General features: G+C 33.8%; 1 protein-coding gene across 1 annotated transcript in view; it reads right to left on the bottom strand.

Moving 5' to 3' along the window:
- Positions 1 to 831: 831 nt before the first annotated feature.
- The window catches only part of trsn (translin), a 70,713-nt gene continuing 51,247 nt past the window's right edge, over positions 832 to 20,297 (bottom strand). The window contains exon 6 of the mRNA XM_090392804.1: positions 832 to 3,869. Coding sequence (XP_090248930.1) covers positions 3,606 to 3,869 — 264 coding nt within the window. The 3' untranslated portion in view covers positions 832 to 3,605. The remainder of the gene's footprint in view (positions 3,870 to 20,297) is intronic.

Genomic DNA, 20,297 nt, shown 5'->3' with positions numbered 1-20,297 from the left:
AACTGGAGACGATCCAATTGCTCTAGAGGAATTTTGGAAAAAATACGATATTAAACAAGCAGTTATAAACATTCACGAGTCTTGGGAAGAAGTGACAGCCAACTGTATGAGAGCAGTCTGGAAGAATCTTTTGCCTGAATCTGCAAATAATTTTGGTAGTTCTATTAATCCCGTTCAATGAAGTTATCGATAATATTGTTTTCATTGGAAGTGCTCTTGGCTTTGAGAATGTCGATTCAGAAAATATTCGGGAATTACTGGAATCACATTCAAAAGATTGAAGTAACGAAGATCTTCTTGTAATCGAACATTAACAGGCATACGAAGAGGAAGAAGAAAAGGAAACTGAAAAAATGGAAGATGTATCTAAAGAAATCACTATCAAAGAACTTATACTAGAAATAGATCCAAATGTAGAGAGAAGCATGAACGTTAGTCACGGTTTAGATAAACAAATCGATTGTTATCACAAAATCATGGAGGAGAAAAAAAAAGCTACTACTGTTCAATTTACGTTAGATAAGTTTTTTTATAAAACATAAATACATGTCACCTTAAAAAATAAATGATGTTTAAATTTTTATATTTTGCAGGATTCATTATAATTATTTCCATTAATTCTTAACATTGAATAATGCCGTTTTGATATATGCGGTGTCCATCGAGGATTAATTAACTGCATATATCAAGGGATATCTGTATATGCACAGAATTAAAATCTATCTAAATTAATCCTAACAATGAAATCTAATTGCAATTTTTGTAAAAAATTTATTGAAAGCAAAAAAGAAAAAAGAATACAAACAACTTTTCATAGGAATATATCAGAACTAGTTTCATTTATCAGGATTTATTTAAGTATGTTCTATTCAAGTGTAATAACTTTTAAAAAGCATAACAATTAAAATTCTCATTTTTCTCATCACTTCTACCTTATAGCAATTTTAAAATAATTTCTAATACTCAATACTTTTGACAACAGTCATGTTTAAGAATAAAAACAACCTTTATTTTGAATTAATTATACTAAATCAATCTTAGAGTTACTAAAAGTTTTAATTAAGGAGTCATATATTTAATGGCTATGTTTGTTTATAGTTGATTAATCAAATAATTAGCCAATTAGGTCTGAAAATTATAAATGACTAACAATACAATATGCTGTAAAGCCTGAATATCGTATAATGTATTTAAGATTGCCATTGTTAAAACTGAAGGTTTCAATCTCTATGATCCAAGGAAGATCACTTTATATTAAGAACCAATTAAAAAGTACTTTATTTCCATACTCCATAAAGCCTATTAGTTTTCATACTCAAATTATAACAGGTAAACTGTAAATATTCCAAGAATTCAGAAAAGTGGAAAAGGTTATAAATTTCACATAAACTCAAAAATACTTGGATATGATACATTCAATATCAAGATGAATTATAGCTCATATTTCAAAATAAATTATGAGTAGTTTTTGCAGAATCAGCTACAATTTTTCACATAAACTCAAAAATGCTTGGATACAATACATTCAATATCAAGATGAATTATAGCTCATATTTCAAAATAAATGAGTACAGTTTTCACAAAATCAGCTACAATTTTTTCCCCTTTAAAAGATGGGTACTGTGCAGTTAATTATTTAGAACAGCATTTCCCAGCTGTCAGCCTGTGGCAAATTTTTACCAGTATGCAAAACCACTACTTTACAGATGCCAAGAAATTATATTCTTGGTTTAATCCAAGTATAAGCAAAGAAAATTTAAATGTGAAGTATCTTTGCGACTGGACTACTTATATATAGAGGATAATGGCTTCACATCAATTGCCTTAGTACTTCACAATGTCAAGCACACACCCTTTCTGATGTGTATAATGTTATGCATTATAGGATACTAAGGCAACTGATGTGAAGTTATTAGCCTCTATATACAAGAAGCCCAGTCATGAAGATACTTCACAAACAAACCGTTTGCTTACACTTGGATAAGGTATTAAACCAAATAACATAATTTCTTGCCATCTTTAATTTATAGTATAATCAAGTGACAAAACTTTCAACAAAAAACCACTACGTATGGTGCTTACTTCTTAAATCCTAAAAAATGTAAAAACTCTTGATGGTGATTCATGTGGCCAAGTACCAAAACAATCACTGACTATCTTCATCTTTTTATTATTATAAGTTACATAAACTTTACATAGTAGATTTTTTACTATAGATTTGAGTTTTAAGTGATAAAACAATTAATACAGATTTCTTAAAATCTTTTTACTAAGATTTAAAAATATATTATATAACTATAAAATTTTGATGGTTTACCTGTCCACAGTATAGTTCAGGTTGGGAAACACTGATTTAAATTATAGACTTACTGGTCATGTTCATCCATATCATAATTAGACAAGAAACAAGAGCATAAAAATTGAACCAGCATTTGAAAAATCAGTACATAAAACTGGTGTAATATACAATTCATCCCACACATAATACACCCAAGCAGAAGTTGCATGTGAAATTATTCATGAGAGAATTTTTGTATCTTGACAGTAAGCAAACCCCTATCCCTATAGAGTGCATATACTGATTTCTATTATAGTAGAGGAATTCACTATCCCCTTAGATTAACTTTTGGTATATTAAGTGCACACAATGCACAGTCAAATACAATTTCATGCACAAGATGCTTGGCAATAATACATATGTTTAAAATAAAATAATATATATATTTCTGGTGTATAAGATGCACTTTTTTACCTTAAAAATTCATCTTAAAAATGGGGTGTGTCTTATATAATGAAGGTAAAGATTGTTTCCTCTTTTCAGTCATACGCACTCCCTTTTATGTTCCAAGATCTTTGTAGGCGGTTAATGGTGCAATCAAATTGATGCGTGACCTTCACATGACTTCTAGTACATCATCGGCTAAGAACGGGGAGTCCCTATTCAAGTTTCATAATATCTTATCCGAGTAATCAGTTATCGATGTTTATCAGTATTGAGTTGATGTGTTGAGGTTTTTTCCAGAAAATTGTATTAAATTTTTTGGGTGCGTCTTATACACCGGAAAATACGGTATATATATTATTTTATTCTTTCTGATATGATTTCTATGACGTCTACTGTGGATTATCTTTGGAAATGTATAACTTCTATTACTTATGAAATTTAAAACATTTTAATAATTTTCATTACAAAAATAGCTCCTTTCTAATAAAAACAATTGATTAAATTTATTTTTAATGAACTAGTTTAACAGAAAAATGTTAATGAAATCAATAATTGCACTCAATTATGATTAGAAATGTTAAGATGAGCAATCAAGTCATTTTATTTTTTCTTTCTTCAATTTAAGCACTGGATTACACATAAAAGAAGGTCAATTGAAATGTGGAATTTTGAAACCTGTTATCTATATGAATATGTAGAAATGATATAAATTTTAACAATTAAAAACAAAAATTTCAGATTACTTTTTGTTAAAACATTACAGTGCATTATACTGATATTGCTTAGGAGATACCCAAATTTTAAATTTAGTAACTAATTCTGTCTTTTAAATTAGAACAAAATATTACAATACCTATCTTGTAATACATATCCATATATTTTAATGCGTTTTATCTCCCGAGGAACAATCAGTGTCCAGAGGCTTTTCAACAGCAGCAGAAGGTTTTAAACCACGTATGGACAAGTCATAAACTACTTCTTCAATTTTCTTTAAATCATATTTTAGTCCATCAAATCTTTTTCGAACAGAGTCATTCTTCAAATTTAGAAGGCGAAATCCCAAATTAAGGTCAGTTACAAACTGTGATATCTGGGCAGGACGTCCATAATCACCACATGTGACACTGTTCACTGCAAAACGAGACTGAAAATAGAGAAAAAATTAACAGATGCTAATTTTTTATTTAAAATTTAAATATTTTGCTACAATTTAATTGTAGCAAGTTTTTCCACTTGGTTATACTATAAATTAAAGATGCCAAGAAATTATATTCTTGGTTTAATCCTTTATCCAAGTGTAAGCAAAAACAAAGTTTGTGCCTAAAGTATTTTCAGAACAGGTCAATTCATATACAGAGGCTAATGACTTCACATCAGTTGCCTTAGTACACCATGATGCAAAGCACATATCTGTATAATAATACATATTTTGAACTTTATTGAGGGCTTATCAGTAGGAGCCAGACCCAGGTGATACCACGGTTGAAGTAATGCAGAAGTCATATTTCCACATATGAGTAGCCAAAAGGTGTCACATCTTATTATTAAAATACTCTGGATTAGAGATAGTCGTTGAATGTTTCTCCACTTGGTTATACTATAAATTAAAGATGCCAAGAAATTATATTCTTGGTTTAATCCTTTATCAAAGTGTAAGCAAACAAAGTTTGCGCCTGAACTTGCCATCTTTAATTTATAATATAACCAAGTGGAAAAACTTCCAGTGTTGCCTCCCAACTCACACTCTCTCATGACTGGTTTTTCAAATTACTTGAGAGTCTGGTCATCAATCTGCTCTGAATATTGGATTCTTATTTTCTTTTAATGCAGCACTTGCTTCAGATTTTATTCATCCCTTTAACTTCCATGCAGTTTATACTCATAACTCTGGAAATGTTTCAGTCATCCTATGACTAATTCCCACATTGTTGATTCCTCTATCAAATAGTTTCTCATACAAAGGCAAGACTTCAAGGTAGTTATCCCTCAGTAACTCAATAAATTCTATTTCCCTCTCTTGCATCCTTTCTCCTCATTCAGTCTACATCCACATAGTTAAAACCCATGATAGTCCTTGTATCCATAAGGTTTAATGCAATTCTCAGTCCCTCTTCAGATGACCCTGGTCTGTAGCATCACCCACCTACCCATCTATATTTGACACAACAGAAATAGTTTGTTATAGCGAATTTCTTTCAGCATAACATTGTACCTATGAGGCTTTGGTAGGGACTTTTCAGTAGTTTCTTATAATGAGTGAATTTGTTATTAATGGGGTTTACTATGGTGAGTCGACTGCACATGTTCTATCATGTTAACCTCCATCTCACAATCCCAAATTCATTGCAGTATTATTTTACTACCATCAGCCAATCAACTCTGACTTTAATTCCTCTACAATTATTAGAAATACTTCCCTGTCCTTTCTATCCTTCCTATATGCACTGTAACCATCACATTCTCTTCCTGTTAACCATATCTTCTTGCACACTGTATCACAAAATCACAGCTTTTCTTCTTAGCTAGTTCTTGTTATAACTCAGCAACAGACTTATAACTTCGACACTATTGCTTTACTTTTGTCTTTCACCTCATTGAACTCTTTCATACAGTCTCTCACCAACCACACATAGGGAAGCAGAAATGTGATATCATAACAAGTTAGGCATCAGTTGCAGACTGGCACAGTTAATTGGGTTCCAAATGAATTTGTTTTTCTGTCAATTTGTAAGATGGTAAAAATCACACTCAAGGCTGTATGAATTCAGAAAATTTTTCTGTCTATGAACAGTTTACAGAAAATCATAAGTTGATTGCATATGTGCTACATAAATCTGAAAGAATGAATGAAATGAAAGAGTAAGAACAGTAGCTTACTGTTCCAGTGATACCAAACAAACTACCTACATTTGAAGACTGAAATTTCTGACTTACAAAAGACTAAAGTTTTTCAAAAAAAAAAAAAAAAAAAAACATCAATTTCCTGCCATGTACCCTCAAGGGATGTACAGGATATGATAGTACTACATGAAGAATTTACATCATTACTAACTTCCTATCTACAATTTTCCCAAATGAGTCTGTTACTTGTCAAGACTCCAACATTATCAGATTTTACATTTCTATCGTCTAAGGCACTTTGTACCATATCAATCCACCTATATCGTGGTCTTCCTCTGGGTCGTTTTGCTGCCAACCTGGCAGAGAACACTTGTTTTGCTAATCTTTCCTCGCCCATTCTGTTTAAGTGACCATATCACCTGAGATTAGCTCTGCTAATGCATTCCTGGATGCTGACAATGTCAAGTTCTTTCCTAATATCTTCATTTTTAATATGATATTGCCATCGATGCCATCTGTTCACGCCTATAATCTTTCTCAGACTCTCATATCAGCGGTCTCTAGTCTTTGGTCAAGTGTTTTACTTCTGCCCTAGCTCTCAGATTCATGTGTTAAAATTGGTTTGAACACTGTCTTATATACAGCTAATTTAGTGTTCCGACTAATTTCTCTCTTATTCCATATGAATTTATTCAATTGACTTCCTACCATACCAGCTTTGTTGATTCTGTTGTATATTTCTATATTTGATTTACCATCTTCACTAAAAATTGTGCCTAAGTAGCTGAAATGTTTTACTTGTTCCACAGGTTCTCCATTCACAACACAGTTGACATTTGCAATGGTTCTGCCTATTTTCATTGTCTTTGTCTTTTTACTGCTGACCTTCATACCATATCTATTACAACAGTTATTCAATTTAGCCAGAGAATCTTGCAGACTTGTAGCGGATTTATTTAGAAGTATAACATCATCCACATAAAGCAAAGAGCTGACATTAACATCTCCAATTTTGATATCATGTTTAATACCACTTTCCTTCATAATGTGATCCATATAGATAATGAATAACAGAGGGGATAACGTACATCCCTCACACCAGATTTAACATTAAACCATCTTCCTGTACTACCTTCAATTCTAATTGCTGACTTACAACTCAAATAAAGACTAAGTATTGCCTTGATATAATGCCCCATTCACACCATATAACTGTAGCGTATTGGATAGCTTCTCTCTTGGCACCTTGTTATATGCCTTTTCCAAATCGAAAAAACTTAAATACAGATCTTTGTTATATTCCCATGATTTCTCCACTATTTGTTGTAAAGTGAAAATAAGATCTGATCCTAACAGCCTCTATTTGACCTGAATCTAGCTTGTTCTTCCACAATTCTTCTCAACTGTTTCTCAAGTATACTTGAATATATCTTACTAGGAACACTCAATAATGAAATGCCTCTGTAATTCTCACTTCAGTTTTATTTCCCTTTTTATATATGGGTACTATGAGAGCTCTACTCTAATCATCGGGAATTCATCTCTCTGTCCAGGCATTCCGACCTATGCAGTACAGCCACTATAAGACTTTTATACCACCATACTTCAGCATTTCTGGTCAAATATCATCTACTTCTGCTGCCTTTCCACATTTCAAGGCTTTGATAGATTTTTCTACTTCAAATATGGATATGTATTCCTGACTGCATGCCTGGTCAGTGTTTTTTTTTTTATCACTGTGTTGTCATCACTGCTTGTTTCATTAGCAGTTTTTCAAAGTAATTACTCCATACTTCAAGGATATCTTTTTCTCCAGTTTTCATGTCACCTTTATCATCTCTAACTCCTTTTACAGCACTCTTTCCTCCATTTCTAAGCTTCTTTAACAACCTCCAGAATATTTTGCCACCTTTCCTGATATTTATTTATTACGTTCTTGCCAAAGTCCTCCCATGGCTTTTGTTTAGCTAGTTTTACACAGTGCTTAGCTTTCTTACATTTATCTCTGTATTCTCTAAGAGCAAAAGCTGACTTATTTGCCAGGAACTTTTGATATGCTTTCTTCTTTTCCTTCACTGCCTCTTTAACTTCCTGTGTCCACCATGGAGTTCTGATTTTTATTATCTTTGCACACAACCTCACCACATGCCTCTCTAGCTGAATCAATCAATGTTTCCTTCAGAGTTTGCCACTGAATCTCCAAGGTTTGGTTCCTGTTCTCAAACTCTTTCATTTTTTCTTCAATAATCTTTGTGTATTTTAGTCTACAGTTCACATCTGAGAAATGCTCAACTTTAATTCGCTTTAAAAGTTTCTTACATGTCATTCTTTTCAATATGAAATTCAATTTTATCCTGCTCAAGACTAAATAGTGATCACTTCCAATTTTAAATTCTCTGTATACTCTGGTGTCCTGCACGAGGGAGAAAACATCACTATCAACAATAACATAGTCAATGAGACTTTTCTTATTCCTTGTCTCTTCTCTCCATGTGAATTTGTGCACATTTTTATGTTGGAACATGGTGTTAGTAATAACCAATCCATGTCCTGAGCAAAAATCCAACAGGTATTTGCCATCATTATTAGCTTTGCTCTTTTCTCCAAATGTTCCCAAAATATTTTTGTATGTCTGACAATCATTTCCTACTCTGTTATTTAGATCCACAATAAGGACTAACTTTTTCTCTTCCTATCTATTGTGTCAGTTGCTTTTTCTAAAGCATCCAAAAATTCCCCCACTTCTACCTTACTAGAACCTTCTGTGGGACCATAGGCACAAATGAGTCTCATTGTCCAGTTCCCCATTCTCATATTTGCCCACATTACTCTACTTGAGACTGCCTGTCAAAGTCCTGCCATTCAAGATTAGCCTCATATTTTGTGTTGAATACTATGGCTACTCCTTCTTTTCCTTGATTGTCATTGCCTGAATATAACATTTTGTATTTACTGCTCAGAAAGATCTCACCAGTTTTGGTCTTTTTTGTTTCAGTCACCCGTATTATGTCGATCTGGTACTTATCTATTTCCTCAGCTAGCTCCATTTCTTTGCCATTCAGGCTTCTTATGTTGATCTTTAACTCCGATCTTTAACTACCGATCTTTAACTCTGGTGATGTTGAGTTGGGGTGTGTTTTCAGATTTGTTCCAGTAGCTGACTTTTCGATGTTTGCCCTGGTTCCCTGGCGAAAACAACGGGGGGCCTTGTTTAACCGGGCGACGCCCCAGCCGGCATGAAATTTTGTCGTGTTGTACCATCATTTTGTATTTTGGTTTAACCAATAAGAATACAATTTGGTCAGCTAAATCCCAAATTGCCAGATCATCCTCGTTCGTTTTCAGTATCCAGGTAGATATCCAACAGGGTGCACCATGAGAAGGTGAGGATTGGACATTAGGTCAGAAGCCCTGGTCGGTTCTCCTCATTCCTTTAAAGGCTATGTGGAGGTCTCCTCTTAGTTATACTGCTTTGACCCTTAAGCACCCCCCCCCCAATATATATATATATATATATATATATATATATATATATGAAGTAACCAAATACTGTCTGGAGTGAAGTCGATGCTACAAAGATCTTCCTAATCCTGTTTCACCATCTTAGCAGAAGAAAGTCATTATTCTTCTATCCAAAGAAATAAAAGATGGGCAAAGTATGGATAATTCACCAATATCTAATCCAAGTTACATTTGACAGAATAGAAATGTAAACTTGCCTATCATGCAAAGTGAGCATAATAACTGAATATTTAGACTTAGGTGCTGGTTTACACTTATGATACAATTTAATGGAATAATTAAAAGTATATTTATTATTATACTTCGACTACAATATGCAATGGAATACATATGCACAAAAAACTGTTCCCTATGAGGATAGATTGTGGGTGTGTGGGATGCAGAGTTTATCTGACAGGGGGGAGTAGAGAGAATATGATAGAAACTTATAAATTACTAAAGGGATTCTATAAGATTGATATAGAATAAATTTTTTAATACATGGGGAGTAAAGGGAAAACAAGGGATCAATCTTGGAAGCTGTCTTAGAGTGTGGTTAGTAAAGGTGTTCTAGGTTCTTTACTTGGAAGGGGGAGGGTGGTGAATAAGTGGAACAGATTGCCAGAGGTGGTTATGAACACCCCAACAGTGAGTAGGTTTAAGATGTGTGATAGGTATTCTAAAAAAGGTAAAGTTTATCTGTTGATGTCTAACAGATAAGCTTTAGGTTTGACAGTTATTCATGACTTAATTTTAACAGTATTAACAACACCAAATGCACTATTTTATAAAAAGATGTTTTATTAACTAGCTTATATTTTGATGAATTTCAAATCAGCATTATCAGAGCACAACACAGCATGTATACATGACAGTGAGTAAGTGAAACAATACAACTGTTGTGCTTATGGCAAGTAAGTGAAACAATACAATTATAGTGGACAAAAGATCTAAAATCCTAATTTGGCACCCTCTAATGTTGTTGTAGGGAAGAAAAAAAAAATTACAGCTATGTGGTAGTTGCTCTTAAGATAGTCTCCCAAATTTTTGGCAAATTAATGCAGCCATATTTGTTCACGTTAGGAGAATTATATTAATAATTCAACTAGTTTGTGTGCTTCAGTCACTTCTCTATCGTATGCATTCTTCAAAACCATTCTACTGTGGTCATTCTTTCTTTTGGTTGCCAAATACTGAAAGAACTCTGACAGATTACTCTTGGCTCATTCGGCTAATCTCCTCTCATACTTCCATTTTGCCTTCCTTACCATACCAGTCACTTTTCATGAGTTTGCTGGTCGCCTAAATCTATGAGTCACTTCAACATGCTTCTCTCTTTTTAACTCCTGCTTAATGCTGTACCTCATCTATTTAACTCCTATTTTATAATTCTCTTAATTCTTGATATGCAGTTAGCTATTTGGTCCTTCACACATCCACTTAAACCACAACTATGGTCAGTAAGGTCTAGCAGACCATGCCTGGGATACCTTGCACAGAATCAGATGATAGTTTTCTTTCATCTGATTCTGTGCAAGTAAATACAAACTTGAAAGACTTTTTAGAATCAGTAGCAGATTTAAAAAATCAGCCTAATCTTAATAAATATGGTTGTATTAAACTTTCCCAGATTTGGGAAACTTTAGGCAGGGCCTAACATCTAGAGGATTCCCCCAACCCCCCCTCTTATAAGACTTTAGTCTTCATTTAATCTAATTTCATTTCTTTCACTTATTGTTTCTTGTGTGTTTTTGTATGTGTTATTACAATTTTAACATTGTATTCCTGGCAATGTCTCTGTGACTGAGACAAGAGCTAAGGCTTCCTTTTGAGGTCTGGAAGAAAGGTTGTTGTAGTGACAAATTCTAATACTTTAGCTATCTAGGATGCATGGAATGCAGAAAAGTATTACTGATATCAGATGTGTGTAGCCTAAAAGAGTGCTATAATACAGGAATTCAGTAAAATATAAAATGGTACTTTTGAGGCTGTCTAGCGTGAGATACAAGTTAACATGACAAAGTGTTGTTTGGTTGACTGCTACTATAGGCTAGGAAATGCAAAGGATGATGCAGGCAATATGTATCAGCAAATAAATTCAGTAAGTAGAGGGAGAGTGATTATTATGAGTGGTGACTTTAATTATGGGGATATATATTTTGGAGGAGGAAAGGTCATATGGGCAGAAGGAAATGGAATTCATGCATCTTCTTAGGGATAATTACCTAAGGTACAAGGGGCTGCCTTCCATTACATCTGAGGATTTGTGTATAACTAAGATGGATATATTGCCTACAACAGTGAGAGCAATCATTCAGTTTTGACCCAGGAGGAGGCTAAGTGGCTAAGCTTGTGGAATTTTTAGCAAAGATGTGTTTGGCTTGAAATTATAAAGCTAGGAGCTATGAGAAACTTAGAAAATTGCTTGGACTGATACCATGGGAGGATAAACTTCAGGGAAAAAATGTTAATAGTGCATAGGGGATTTATTTTTGTGTTCTTCTAGGCAGATGTCAGCAGATCTCCCAGTCTGATCATAATATAAGCTGCAAGAAAAAGAAACCTTGAAAAAACAGAAAGGGGAGAGAAAAGGATCCTTAAGAAAGCAAAGAAGGGAAGCCAGCTTCAAATAAGGTTAGGAAGCAGTGCAGTGATTATATTTTTTTAAAGATCTGGCTATTTTTTCTGAAGCACCCTGAATATAAAGAATGGTAATGGCATTACTATAGTCTTTATACTGAGAGGGGGGATGTGAGGAGATGGGACAGATAATTTGTAGATCTTTTTGGCACTGTAACCATTAGAGACAGGAAGGTTTGGAAAATAAAGGCAAGTTCTGCTGTATGAGAAGCTTGAGTGGAACAAGGTTGGAGGCTCTGTTGACAAGGGTTTTGATGACACCATACTGTTGAGAAGGGGGATGATAAGAAAGTTTATGTACATATCTACTCGTGTGGGTGGGATTTTTGTAAACTGCAAAAGAAAGGATGCCATTGGATAGATGTGTGATTAGAGTATCTAAAAAGGGAAAGCTGTTGTTATTTTCTTTTTCAATAGCAAGCTGGATTCTAGAATGCTGACTGCTAAGGTGGAGAAGGAAAAAGTCTAATGTATTGGAGTCATGTTGCCAAAAAAGAGAATACATAATATATCTTAACCAAATAGAAAGTTTGAGACTGGCAATATGAAGATCATGTTTTCAAAATGCTCCATATAGAAACTGGGCAGAAGGGGGGGGGGGAGAGCCCAATGTTTTACATAGCTGTAAAACTTTTTCTTCCCCTTTTAATATTAGAGCGTTCCAAATTAGGCCTTTAGATCTTTTGTCCATTGCAATTTGAATTGCTTCACTTATTTATTGTCACGTGTAACCTATAACATGCTGTTTGTGCTCTGAAGATGCTGGTTTGAAATCCAGCGAAATATAAACCAGTTAATAAACATCTTTTTTATAAGATAGTGTGTTTAGTGTTGTTAATACCATTAAAATAAGTTATGTATTTATACTAAGCACCAAATAAAATCATAAAATAGCACTTTTGAGAGGGATTTAAAAAAGATATAATAACCTATTATCTCTTTTTACCTCCTAAAACTCAGAGCTAGTCATTAAGTCTCCATTATGAAGTTGAACATAAATATACATGAGGGGGGGGGATGACAATCCACAGCCAGAGTACAAAATTATCTCAGTATACACAAGATTAACGGTGAAGATCAAGAGCTTGGAGAGCAGTTACACTGTCTTGAACTATACTGAAATTAATCAAATATCTTATAAAAAAAATAAAATGAAAAGATGAACAATGTGTGTAAGATCATTAGTGATATGATTCAGCATCTCCATCTGCTGCATGCAGTCAGAAAATGGAAGCCAATTCAAGTTATGAACATCAAAAATTTTTGAGGATAATGAATTCACCGATATGAAAAATAACATTTAAAGAAAGAAAATCAAAGATCCAAAATACCTGATCACCAGAGAATCAATATAATGTTTGAAAGAATAAGATATTGTTTAGCTAAAGAAGTTCAAAAGAGGAGATTCTAAGTTCAAACATCAGATGGCAAAGAAAACATTTGCAAATGCTATCTCAGAGATGAAAAGGATCAAATGAACAAGATGTACAATTTGGACAAGAGAGAGAGAAGTTGTCAAACTGATATATAAGTGTGTAAGGTAAAATGAGTAGTTTAGAAGACCAGAAAATGAAATCAGCATCACTGAATACATGACAATCTTAATATTAAAGAGCATATCTGTTCTTAGAGTTCTTTCATCCCACTTTGATCCTCTTTATGTTAAGAATTTAAATGAAAGCATATATTCTGAATGAAAATAAACTTGTGATACTGGAAATATCTTTGAAGAATCAGATATTACCAATCGTGCTATGTTTTTTGTGGCAAAGGTTTGTGAAACCTTTCAATTTTGGCAATAGAAGATATAAAAATGAGTAAAATGAAAAATAAAAAAAAAAATATAAAAAAAAATAAAAAAAAAGGCAAAGGCGTAACTGCCTTTAAAGAATGCCATTTAGAATTGAAGGATAAATAACCATGTTTGACTTCACGTGCCCAAACAAATACATAATTTTACTTTTGTGCCTATCAGGATTTAATTATTACATCAATATAATAAATATACTGATTTTACCTCAATGACCAAGGTAAAATATTGGTGAATAATAATTAGCATTTAATCAACATCATCATCAAATTCCTGACATGTACCCTCAAAGAGTGTACAGGATATGATAGTACTACATGAAAAACTTGCATCATTACTACTTCCTATTTACAATTTTCCTCCAAATCAATCTATTACCTGTCAAGACTCCAACATTATCAGATCTTATATTTCTATCTTCTAAGGCACTTTTTTTACTGTATCAATCCATCTATATCTTGGTCTTTTCCTGCCAACCTGGCAAAGAACACCTCTTATGCTAATCTTTCATCCCCCATTCTGTTTAAGTGACTATGCCACCTGAGATTAGCTCTGCTAACAATGCTAAGTTCTTTCCTAATATCCTCATTTTTAATATGATATTGCCACTGATGCCATCTGTTCATGCCTCTAATCTTTCTCAGGACTTTCATATCTGCAGTCTCTAGTCTTTGGTCAAGTGTTTTATTCCTAACCTAGCTCTCAGATCCATAGGTTAAAACTGGTTTGAAAGCTGTCTTGCATACAGCTAATTTAGTTTTGACCAATTTCTCACTTATTCCATATAAATTTATTCATTTGACTTCCTACCATACCAGCTTGTTAATTCTATTGTTTATTTCCATATTTAATTTGTTATCTTCACTAAAAATTATGCCTAAGTAGCCGAAATCTTTTATTTGTACTATTGGTTCTGCATCCACCATGCATCAATTTAGTCAGGAAATCTTGCAGACCTGTACTAGATTTATTTAGAAGTATAACATCGTCTGCATAAAGCAAAGAGCTGACATTAACATATCCAATTTTGATATCAAGTTTAATACCACTTTTCTTCATAATGTGATCCATGTAGATGATGAATAACAGAAGGGATAATGTACATCCATGTCTGACACCAGATTTAACATCAAACCATCTTCCCATACTTCCTTCAATTCTTCAAATATCAAGCAACTTGGTCTTTATATAATCTCCCATTGGCACTATATAACTGTAACAGCTTGAATAGCTTTTCTGTTGGCACCTTGTCATATGCTTTTTTCCAGATCTACAAAATTTAAATACAGATCTTTAATATTCCCATTATTTCTTAACTATTTGTCATAAGTGAAAATCTGATCCTGACAACCTCTATTTGGTTCCAAATCCAGCTTGTTCTTCACCAAGCTTCCCTTCCACAATCCTTCTCAACCATTTCTCAAGTATTCTTGCATAAATCTTACCAGGAACACTCAGTAGGGAGATACCTCTGTAATTCTCACATTCAGTTTTATTTCCCTATTTATATATGGGTACTATAAGAGCTCTACTTCAGTCATCTGAAATTCAACCCTCTGAATTATCCACTGCAGCCACTGTAAAACTTTTTCACCTCCGTACTTGAGCATTTATTATTATTATTATTACGTAACACCTCCAAGGAGTCCAAGAATTCATCGAGGAGAGCCCCACTCCAAAACTCAATCCTACAGCTACACAGAATCGCAGTTACCATCATCATCTCCACCAATGGCATCTACTGCCCACGGCCAGCACTAGTATTTCACAGACAATTGCAAACATTCATGCTCACAGAGTGATTGGAACCCAGAGATTTTTGACTGGAGAATGGATACGCTAACCACTCAGTGAAGCCGCCTTTCCACATTTCAGGCTTTTAATAGCTTTTCTACTTCAAATATTGATGTAGAAAAAGCTGTCACTACTTGTTTCATTTAACAATTTTTCAAAGTAATTACTCCATACATCAAGGATATCTCTATCTTTTTTTCCAGTTTTCATGTCAGCTTTATCATCTTTAATTCCTTTTACAGTACACCTCCCTCCATTTCTAAATTTGTCAATAGCCACCAGAATATTTTGCAACCTTAATGATATTTATTTTCTGTGTTCTTATTCTTACCAAAGCCTTCCCATGACTTTTGTTTAGCTAGTTTTACACAGTGTTTAGCTTTCTTACATATATTTCTATATTATCTGAAAGCACAAGCTGACTTATTTGAAAGGAACTTTCAAAATGCTTTCTTCTCTTCCTTCAATGCCTCTTTAACTTCCTGAGTCTACCATGGAGTTCTGATTTTTCTATCCTTGCAGACAACTGCCACATGTCTCTCTGGCTGAATCAGTGTTTTCTTCAGGGCTCACCAAGGTTTGGTTCCTGTTCTCAAACTCTTTCATTTGTATTATTTTTACAGCTATTTTACTTGCTTTTGTTTAGGAGTGCCCCTTTTTTAATGTCATTGGCTTTTTACTCAAGAATTCTTAGGACATTGCAGATGTATTTTAGAGATAAATATATGTAGAATAGAAGAAAATTTGCACATACCTTTTCCTGGATGTTGTTGCCTGTTCTTTCTGCGATGTGTATATTTCTGCTGTTATGGTGTTAACAGGGGAGTGGAGGTTAGGCAATGTGGGAGAAATTAATTTGAAGAAACCCGTTTTTTTTTTTTTTTTTTAATATAATATATACATATTATTTTTAAGGGTGGGGGGAGCACCACTTTTGTGGGGTGGGAAAGGGAAGAAAGAGGCTGAAAATAGAAACTGTTTTTTTGGGAAGAATTTATGGAGAAAGGGGGAGTTGGGAGAGGGTTAACGGATTGCAATCCGTTTCGACTATGTGTGTCGTCATCTGAATTCATGAAGGCTTCCTTCATGAAGGCTTCCTCCATGAGTCTTCCTCCTTTCTTCTCTTTTCCACCCTACAAAAAAAGTGCTCCACTCACCCTTAAAAATAACACATATATATATATATATCAAAAAAAAAAAAAAAAAAGCCTGTGTAGCTCAGTGGATGTTGCGTTTGCACACCATGGCGCTTGGCCGCACGAAGGAAGACTTGGTTTCGAGTCTAGTCGGTAACTAGAGGAAATTTTTCTAAGCTTTTTTCGGCCGGTTCCCGAGTTAGTCGATCTCTGGCACAGGCAAGCGGGTTTTTCCTCCCGGAAACTCGGGTTTTTCGTCCCGTAAACTCAAGAAAATCGACCGTAGAACCCACATTATTTCAGACATTAAAAATATATTGTGTTAGGGTTAGGGACCATGAGATGGCGGCACATTTGAGCTGTCTCTCTTCACTGCGTACCGTTTAATTAGTGATAGTCTTGGGCCATCTATCTCTGATTGGTACCAGTGGAGATTGAACTGCCCACTCAGTCTCCAAAAGTTAGATAGGGCTAAATGGCCTCGCCTACTCCCGTATACGGGAATAAAAAGGCGTTAGCTGATTTTTATATATATATATATATATATATATATATATATATAGCAATTTGTAGTATTAACTAGGTATTGGGATATGTTCATATTTATATATACTAACTATAACCGAGTCATGTTGCGTTTTGAATAAATTTAATTGTTATTCTAGTCTCGGTTATAGTCAGTATATATAAATATGAATATATATATATATATATATAAAAATGGGTTTTTTAAAATTAATTTCGCTCACATTGCCTACCCCCCCACTCTCCTATTAACATCATAACAGCAGAAATATGCACATCACAGAAAGAACAGGCAACAACATCCAGGAAAAAGGTATGTGCGAATTTTCTTCTATTATTCTACATATATTTGTCTCTAAAATACATATGTAATGCCCTAAGAATTTTTGAGTAAAAAGTCAATAACATTAAAAAAAGGGGCACTCCTAAACGAAAGCAGGCAAAATAGCAGTAAAAATAATAGTTTTTAAGAGTAACATGGGAGTTTTCTCAGAAATAACACCTATCTTTCATAAGCTATTAAAAGTAGCTGCGCAACTTTTAATCGCTTTAAAACTTTCTTACATGCACTTCATTTCAATATGAAATTCAATTTTATTCTGCTCAAGACTAAATGGTGATCACTTCTAATTTCAAATCCTCTGTACACTCTGATGTCCTGCACCAGGGAGAAAACATCACCATCGACAATAAAATAGTCAATGAGACTTTTATTTCTTGCATCTTCTCTCCATGTGAATTTATGCATACTTTTATGTTATAACATTGTGTTAATTATAATAATCAGTCCATGTCCTGAGTAGAAATCTAACAGATATTTGCCATTATTATTAGCTTTGCTCTTTTCTCCAAATTTTTCAAAAACATTTCTGGATGTTTGGTAATTATTTGCTACTCTGCTGTTTAGATCGCCAACAAAAAATTCTTCCACTTTCACCTTAGTAGAAACTTCGTTTGGACCATAGGCACAAATAAGTTTCATTGTCTATTTCCCTATTCTAATATTTTCCCACATCACTCTACTTGATATTGCCTGCCGTTCATGAAGATTATCCCTGTATTTAGTGTTGAATACTATAGCTACACCTTTTCCTTGATTGTTATTGCCTGAATATAGCATTTTTTAGTCACCCCTATTATATCGATCTGGTACTTATCCAATTCCTCTGCCAACTCTGTGTCCTTGCCATTGAAGCATCTTATGTTGATAGTACTGATCTTCAAATGTTGAGTTCTAGGGCATTCCAGTAGCTGACTTTTCATTGTTCACCCTGGTTCCCTGACAAAAACAAAGGGGGGCCCCCATGTTTAACCAGACGGTACTCCAGACAGCATGAAATTCTGTCATGTTGTACCATCATTTTGCACTATTATTTAAGCCAATACAATAAGAATAATAATAATAAGAAGAATAAATTTGGTCGGCTAAATCCCAAATTGCCAGCCCATCCTCGTTTGTTCAGTATCCAGATAGATACCTAACAAGGTGCATCACAAGAAGGTGAGGATTTGACATTAGGTCAGAAGCTCTGGTCAGTTCTCTGCATTCCTTTAAAGGCTACCTGGAGGTCTCCTGTCAGTTATACAGCTTTGAACCCATTGGACAGATGAAACTCAGAAAATAAAAACAGCAACTCAGGACAACGTTCAACTGAATTGGTTAACACAATAATCAATCGCAGCCAATAATTTCTAGGTGCCAATGTCACAGCGCTCACACTGCCTTGCCTTCTGGACGGTTTAAAACTGCTGCAACGCAAAGAATTTGACCCTCTGTGCAATCTATATGTCTGTTCAAAGGGATCAAAGATGTATGCATTTGTGACTGCACACCTGGGCTATTAATCCGCGAATGTGATGCAATGTTTACACGTTGAAAAAATGTCCTCTGCATTAAGCATTAGTATATTGTTTTAATTTTAGGAATCATGTGAAGCCAGGAAACAATTAGGGGAATAAATGCAAAAATATAATATCAGTGACATTGCTATTACATGGCTGTGCATCACACACCCTAAACATTCGCCACTGATCTAATGACATTATGACCACTGATCCCTTTTTAGTGTTGATAATATAATAATTTTTTATTATTGTAAATGAGTGTGACGATAATAATAGTAAATGAGTGTAATAATAAAACTCCAGTAATATTTATTGGAGCATTATTATTATTACACTTTTTTGAACCATAAGAGAACATGTGTATGTATATATACAGGTAACCCTCATATAATGCGGATGTTAGGTTCCACAGAAATGCCACGTTATGAAATCGTGTTATGTGAGACTCATATCACATAGAAAAATTAGGGTTATGTTCCGAAATCATTTTTTTTTTTAAATTATATAAACAACAATGACATATCCAACAAAAAATATTTTTATTTAATTCAGGTAATTCATGTAAGTTAAGAAAACATATAAACTATGAAACAAAATACATAGTATAAACTTACATAAACTTTATTGCCCATAATGCATAATTAATCGTAATCACAGTCTTCAAAACAAAGATTTCTTAGATGCTATTTATTTACAAGTGGCCGGACATTGTCATAACTTGAAATCTCTTGGATGTCATTTGTATAATTCTCATTGTATACTTCGGCTGTTTTTAGTTATCAAGAAGTCAGTAATAAGACCTTACTTACCACTATGCTGCAATTTTTTTTATTACGTTCATAATATGGAGCTAAACAAATAACCAATTGTCTCGTGAATTTTCCAGAGTGCTCCATTGAGGGATCATTATCCATAAAATAACTTCCTAACTTTCTTGCAAAGTCCAATCCTTCTGCTAATTTCTTTAAACTGAATTCTTTAATGGATTCATCACATTCAGAATCTCTGGCAGAACTTTTCCTGCCATTGGGTTCAACGTCATCTATTAATTGTACCAGTTCCTCCTGATTTAAATCTATTTCCCCATCAATTAATTCACTAATTTCGTTTTCAACGATGTCGCAAAAACCTTCTATGTGGCCATTACTATAAAAATTGCAGTAACCATTTATATGGTAAACAGTTGATGAACATGTGTGCTAAAGGGTATTTTCCCTAATATGAATTTGCTATTTATAACTACATGCACGACACGGGCAAACGCAAATTTAATGAAGATAAAATTTGATTTTTGAGTCACGCGGCGAAAAATATATGAAAACATAAAGGGTTACTACAATTTCTAGACCATGTTATAGGAGGTTTACCTGTATGTGTGTGTGTGTGTGTATATATGTATATATATATATTAAGGATACCAAGTAATTTTATAAACTTGGTGTTTTACTCCTTCTCCCAAGTAAGCAAAACAGTTAAGTTT

Source organism: Typopeltis vanoorti, chromosome 1, assembly GCF_054136105.1.
Source record: "Typopeltis vanoorti isolate ZY-2024b chromosome 1, IOZ_Tvanoo_1.0, whole genome shotgun sequence".
In the NCBI taxonomy this organism is placed as follows: domain Eukaryota; kingdom Metazoa; phylum Arthropoda; class Arachnida; order Uropygi; family Thelyphonidae; genus Typopeltis; species Typopeltis vanoorti.
The sequence above is the reverse complement of the archived record's forward strand: the minus strand, read 5'-3'. Positions and strand labels throughout refer to the sequence as shown.